This window comes from Crocodylus porosus, unplaced genomic scaffold (genome assembly GCF_001723895.1).
Source record: "Crocodylus porosus isolate Cpor-Errol unplaced genomic scaffold, CroPor_comp1, whole genome shotgun sequence".
NCBI classification, from domain to species: domain Eukaryota; kingdom Metazoa; phylum Chordata; order Crocodylia; family Crocodylidae; genus Crocodylus; species Crocodylus porosus.
This window is the reverse complement of record NW_017728947.1, coordinates 53077496-53083866: the sequence shown is the minus strand read 5'-3', so window position 1 is coordinate 53083866 and position 6371 is coordinate 53077496. Positions and strand designations below refer to the sequence as shown.

Sequence of the window (6371 nt, the reverse complement as noted above, 5' to 3'; positions counted from 1 at the left end):
AAAAATAGCTCCCTCTGAATGACCGAACCATCAAAACCAATACCTGGACCAACGACCCAGCCATTGGAACCACCTTCAGCATTCAAGAAACAAAAGATGAGGCAACCCACCATTGTACCAAGGTTGCACATGCTCATTATGAACACCTGGAACCCTCTGGAACAGGACTGACATTGCCTGGACATGCCCTCCCCACAGGAGATCATAGGTAGTGTGCCCCATAGAAAGGGGTAGTGAAGACTGCTCCTTGGGATGCCCTCTCCATCTGGACCAGCACCATGCCATACCACCTATCCACCCAGAGGCCCTGCTGGCAACCCCGCTCTGGACAACACCTGCTGGACAAAGACCCCTTTTCCAGCCTGGATAGGTAGCTATCACCCCCACCCTCTCTTCAACCAAGGACTTGGACTCTGTTTCTCTTCCCTACCTGGACTCCAACCCTTCCAATGAGTCTCTTTCTCCTGCTGCCATTGTGAGTGCTTGTGTGTGTGGAAACCAATAACTTCATGGGGCTGTGTAGTGTGTTGTCTGTTTAATAAACCAGTTATTTTGAAACCCGGAGTTGGGTTTTTGTCTGTTTCCTGACTGTTTCCTCCTTGCCACCACTTATCTGCCCCGCAATCTCACAACTGTCTGCCTCAGTTTCCAGCCCCAAGCTCCCAGCTGTCTGCCTCTCTCTCTTTCCTAGCTGTCTCTTCCTTGCCACTGGGTTTTTTCCCTTGTACCAGTAACTCAAGTAACCCTGGGGACACTTGACATTAAGTATCCCCAAGCCTCAGTTCCTCAGCCAGCTTATCTCTACTCTAGTCTACCAGTTCTAATCCCAGTTCCAGCAACTTTCACTCCTTACACTTTCTCTCTCACCTTAACCTTCCCCCAGGTATCCAAAGTCCCCCAATCACACACATACATACCATATCATCCAAGTTAGGAACTCACCTGTGTGTATGTATAGTTGGGTGGTATGTGTGTGAACTGGTGAATATATAAGTTGTTGTGTGCATGATACATGAATTAGCGAACCATGTATGTGTGCTGAGTGTGTAGGTATTGACAACAGATTGTTGTCTAATTTTCAGTGTGTATAGTTCGTATGAGCTTGAACTGGTGATAGGTGTGCATGTGCCTAGGCAGCAGTGTGTGCGCGCCTGGTGGAGGTATATGCGCCTAGAGTGTGTGTGCACCTAATTGATTTTTGTGTATGTGCAATTGTACATCATGCCCCCCTGTCTAACAGTGTGATATTGAGATCCTGAACACTGGCCTGACCCCACAAAGCAACACATAACTAGACTGAACATTATTTTTTTTAATCAAAGCCCAGAAAAAAAACAAACCTCTCTTTCATCTCATTCTTTAACAGACACTGCCCTACACAAATCAATAGTTTGAGTCCTAAAATATGACTGTATGGTGAGAATGAAAGATAATACTTAAGACTTTATTAATCCAAGAAGCATTTTATCACATCCAGTCCTGTTTCAAATCCTGTTCCCACAATAAACCCTGATAAACAGAATCTGACAGTATGAATACAAATAGAAACAAAACAGACAACAATTATTCTGTTTACTCATACAGCCACAGCTGTATTTGCCAAGCAACCAAGTAGCTACACAAGAAGGGGATAAAACAGCTATAAAACACTGCACTGCCTCACTACATTTCTAGACTTGTATCCCTGCCCTCATCAGGGCTGTTCATTTCAGATTAGGAGGGGACAGATAATCACAAGCAAGCCCTTTTCAGTTAGGAAAAAAAATATTAGTTTAAGGCTGAACAATGGTGCCCTTAAAAATTAGTCACACATTAATCCATTATGCAAATGATCACCATGAGTTAAGTGTTCCATCTTCAAGGATGAAAACAAATATAATGCACCTACTAAAATTAAGAACCATATTATGGTTCCTTTGGGTAAGAGTGAAACAGGGCTATCTTCTGGTTCTGCTGTTTGGCATAGCTGTAGACTAGAGAAAGACAAAATCTCAAAGGAGCAGAACAATTTAAATATCTTGAAAGTACCATACTAACCAATGGAGACCTCAAGACAGAGGTAACATCAAGAATAAAAGAGCCTTCACAGCATTCCCTAATCTTAATAAGAGGTAGACAAGGTTCTTTGGGTAAATCTGATATCTTTTATTAGATCAACTAAATAGCTGGAAAAAAAATTTCTTAGCATGGTTTCTGTTTTAAAAACCCTTCATCAGACTGAGGAAGCATCTGCAGTTGGTGTGTGCTCTTCCTGGATGGAATGAATAGTAAGGAAGAGGCTGGTATGCATGCAAGAAGTTACATTTTCATTGATAGTGAATATGTGAATTTCACCAACTGTGAATTTACATCTTCACTGACTGGCTTTCTTGCATGCATACCAGCCTCTGGCTTCCTTACTATTCATTTTCCATCCAGGAAGAGGACACACCAACTGCAGATGCTTCCTCAGTCTGATGAAGGGTTTTTAAAACAGAAACCGTGCTAAGAAATTTTTTTTCCCAACTATTTAGTTGGTCTAATAAAAGATATTGGATTTACCCAAAGAACCTTGTCTGCCCATGTCCTTAGACCAACACAGCTACAACCTACACCCCTAATCTTAACAACATATGGAAATCAAAGACATACGGTACCAGAAACAAAACTGTTAATTTTCAGCTGAAATATAAATCTCAGGGTAAACATACTACTGCAAGAGCCAAAGATCCACCACAGCAGTCAACAAAAATGTGGTCTAGGATAGAGCATCAGACCAGGAATCTGAAGACTTGGATTTTGTTACTAGCTCTTCCACAGACCTGCCATATGTCAAGAGACAAACTGGCTCACTTATTGGACCTTTGTTTTTCTTCTGACCCTGTCTCATTTATTTCAAATGAAACTTCACGATCAGTCTTGCAGTACATAAGGGTTAGATTTCTAGATGCTACCACCATATAAATGAATATTTTTAGATTTTTGCAAAAACAGGGCACCTATGAAATCTGTAAGTGCCCTACCACAAATTCTGAAAACAAAAATCAGGTCAAACTCAGAACCCCAACCACCACTGTTCCACACATTCATTTCTCACAAAGGCTTGCCTCTACAGCAACATGTGTAAGGAGCTGTCTTGCAGCATGCTCCTAAATTCAATGGACTCGGGCTACTCTAGCAGTGGAGAAAGCCTACTACAGAGCTGAAACAAAGAATCATAGAATCAACAGACTGGAAGAGACCTGCAAGTTCACCAAGTCCAGTCCCCTGCCATGGGCAAGAAGTCATTGGGCTCAGACGAGCTCAACAAGGTGCCTGTCCAGCCTCATCTAGAACACCTCCAAGGAAGACAACTGCACCACCTCTGCTGGGAATGTATTCTAGATTCTGATGACCCTTACAGAGAAAAGTTTTTTCTTATGTCCAGCCTGAATTTTCCCTCTATTAGCTTGTGCCCATTGGTCCTTGTCATCCCTGAAGGTGCCTTCCTGAAGCGCTGCTCCCCTAGATCTTGATGCTCACTCCTGACTTATTTGTAGGCGGTTATCAAGTCACCTCTCAGCCTTCTCTTCCTCAGACTGAACAGGCCCAGTTCCCAGAGTCTCTCCCCATAGGACCCAACCTTCAGGCCCCTAATCATATATGGGTGGCCCTTCTTTGTACCCTCTCAAGCTTATCCAGATTCTTCTTGAAGTGCAGTGACCAGAACTGGACACACAACTCCAGCTGTGGCCTCACCAACACCAAACAGAGAGGGAGGAGCACCTCCCTGGATCTGTTGGCAAAACATTGGGTGATGCACGCCAGAGTTCTATTTGCCCTGCTGGCAACTTCATCGCACTGTTAGCTCATGTTCATCTTCTGGTCGATCGTGACCCCCAGGTCTTGTTCAAATGCTGTGCCAGCCAGTGGACCACACACATCATGCAGTTAAATAGCTCTACTATCTGTCTCTTCCTTCTATCCAGGGGGCGAGGGGTGTCAGTTTGAGTCCCTCCTTTGATCACAAATGTATTAAATGTAGTACAAGAGGAGGTGGCTTCAAGTAACAAGGTTCCACCTCACTTAGGATATTATAGATCAAGTGTTAACATGGTTCCTGTGTAATCCTCCAGCAGATTACATAGATTGTGAAGATGGGTAAAATAAGGTGGGGAACACACCTTTAAAGAAGGAAAGAACAGCTCAACCATACCATCCATTTACTTCCTACAACATATGGGTAGGAAGCTACCTTTTCACTGTGCCTCCCCCCACCCCCAACTCAAGTAGCCAATTAATGTCACAGTTTTTGCCTCTCAACCACTCAGTGGCAAGAGGGCAGGGAATGTGACGAAAAGAGCAAAATTAAGGGTACTGATGTGCTGTGAACTTCTGCCGCAATTTAGGTAGACCCCTTCATATGAGGTTCATATCAGCTTTATCCAGGCTGAGCTTCAGCCTAAGGCTCCTGTCCATGGCCAACCTACCTCAAGCTTTTGCCTTGACTATCAACAGCACCGACTGAAAAAACAGCAAGACAGCAGAGTGTCATCAGCTGATACTGAGAGTACTACAGCTCCCTTCTCACCTAGACTGCAGCCTGATATACATAGAGCCCGAAGAAGAAAGAAACAACTTCCCTTTATCCTTTTTATAAGTGTATCTCCAGGAAAGAAGGGAGCCTCACACCCACTAAGAACCAGTAATAGCCACTAAGAAGCAGTCACCCACTTCAGGGGTTACAATCACCATCCCCCAAGGACTGAACCTCCGACCTAGCCTGGTGTTGTGCACCCAGAATAGGGCAGGGCACCCTTGCCATCAGACTCTGCCTCCGAGGAGCTGCCCATTCCACCCCTCCAGATGGAAGAAGGGAAACCACCTCATCATGATCACCAGAAGTCATGTTATGGAGAAGCACCTTCCATCCCTACTGCAGTATTTATGCAAGTTAATACCCTCTCAAAAATCAATGGTATCCAAGGCATTTGACAGATCTAACAACAGACAATCATGGACACCTAAACCTCATCAATTAGCAGGAGATTATCTATTAATGCAACCAGTTCAATAATTATTGAACTGAGATATTGTACAGTTTAATGAGCACTTTCATCCAACTGTTTCTCCTGTGTGATAATTAAAAGTGGGACTGCTATGCCATGATCACCCATCAAATCCACTTACAATTCAGGACAACTGTGGTGTTGCTGAAGAGAATCTTCCCAAAGTTAAAAAATTTCTTCTCCTGCAAAGACCCAAAGGAAACAGTTAGGTGGTTTAGTACCATTACAGAAGCCAATGGTGTAAAGAGAAACCATGCTCTTCAGCATGTGCAACTAACCTTGTTGACCACCAGCATTTCCCCACTCCCAATTCCAACAGGGCACACAATTCCTGCTGCACTTACAAAAGGGATTTGCCAATGTTGTCTTTTCTTCCTGTTTTGCTTGGTTTTTAAATCAGCCTGTTCCCACCCTTTTTTTTTTTTTTTACTTATGATTGATAAAAAGATCAATTCTTTGCCTTCCCCCTTTACTCTTTGCCTTCCTCTTCCCTCCCCCCACCACCTGCCCTCCACTTCCCTCTGCAAACAGGGCCTGTCCTTAAAACTAGCTGGACTGTTAACCTGGGTCATATCACAGTATCATAGTGCTTAGGGTCAGAAGAAACCTAAACAGATCATCAGGTCCAACCCCCTGCCTGGGCAGAAACAGGTGCCAGGGTCATATCACCCCAGTCACATATCTGTCCAGCCTCCTCTTGAAGATCCCCAAGGAAGGAGAGAGCACCACCGTCCTTGGGAACCCATTCCAGAGCCCGGCAGCCCTAACTGTAAAGTAATGTCTCCTGATGTCCAACCTGAACCTGCTCTCAATCAATTTGTGGCGTTATTCCTAGTAACCCAGGTCATCCAGTGAATTTAAGCCAAAACCTCAAGGGTGCCAGAGGAGCGTGCATTTCTCACAACTTGAAGCGACATCAAATCTTTCCCAGAGACCTTACTTCTTCCAGAGGATCCAAACACATTGGTGGAAGGGATAAATCCATGCCAGGGTCTCTGGGGGAAGTCCTTCCCCTCCTCGGCTGGGCCTTTTCCTTCCCTTCACCACTGGGACCTCAGCACCTCGCCAGTCCCAGGAGATGAGAAGCCACCAGTGGCACATCACCTGGCAGTGGGCGCTGGCGCAGCCTCCCCCCTGTAGCCCACAAGTGCCTTCACCCCAGAGCCCCTCTCCCCTGCAGCTCCCACCTCACCCCGGCCCCTCCGGGCGCAGCGCAGCGCGGCTCGGACAAGATGCCGGAGAAGCAGCCTGGGCCCTTGCTCCCAAACACACCGGCCCCCGCAACGCAGCCGGTCCGGCCCGGGGCGCGCAGGCCCCTGGCTGGGGGGCCGCACGGCCCGGAGC

General features: G+C 45.7%; 1 protein-coding gene across 2 annotated transcripts in view; it reads right to left on the bottom strand.

The window, feature by feature from the left end:
* TMEM87A (transmembrane protein 87A) overlaps window positions 1-5266 on the bottom strand; it is a 35318-nt gene extending 30052 nt beyond the window's left edge. For both annotated transcript variants that reach the window (XM_019551862.1, XM_019551863.1), the window contains exon 1: window positions 5149-5266. In XM_019551862.1, coding sequence (XP_019407407.1) covers window positions 5149-5251 — 103 coding nt within the window. In that variant the 5' untranslated portion in view covers window positions 5252-5266. The remainder of the gene's footprint in view (window positions 1-5148) is intronic.
* Window positions 5267-6371: the final 1105 nt, after the last annotated feature.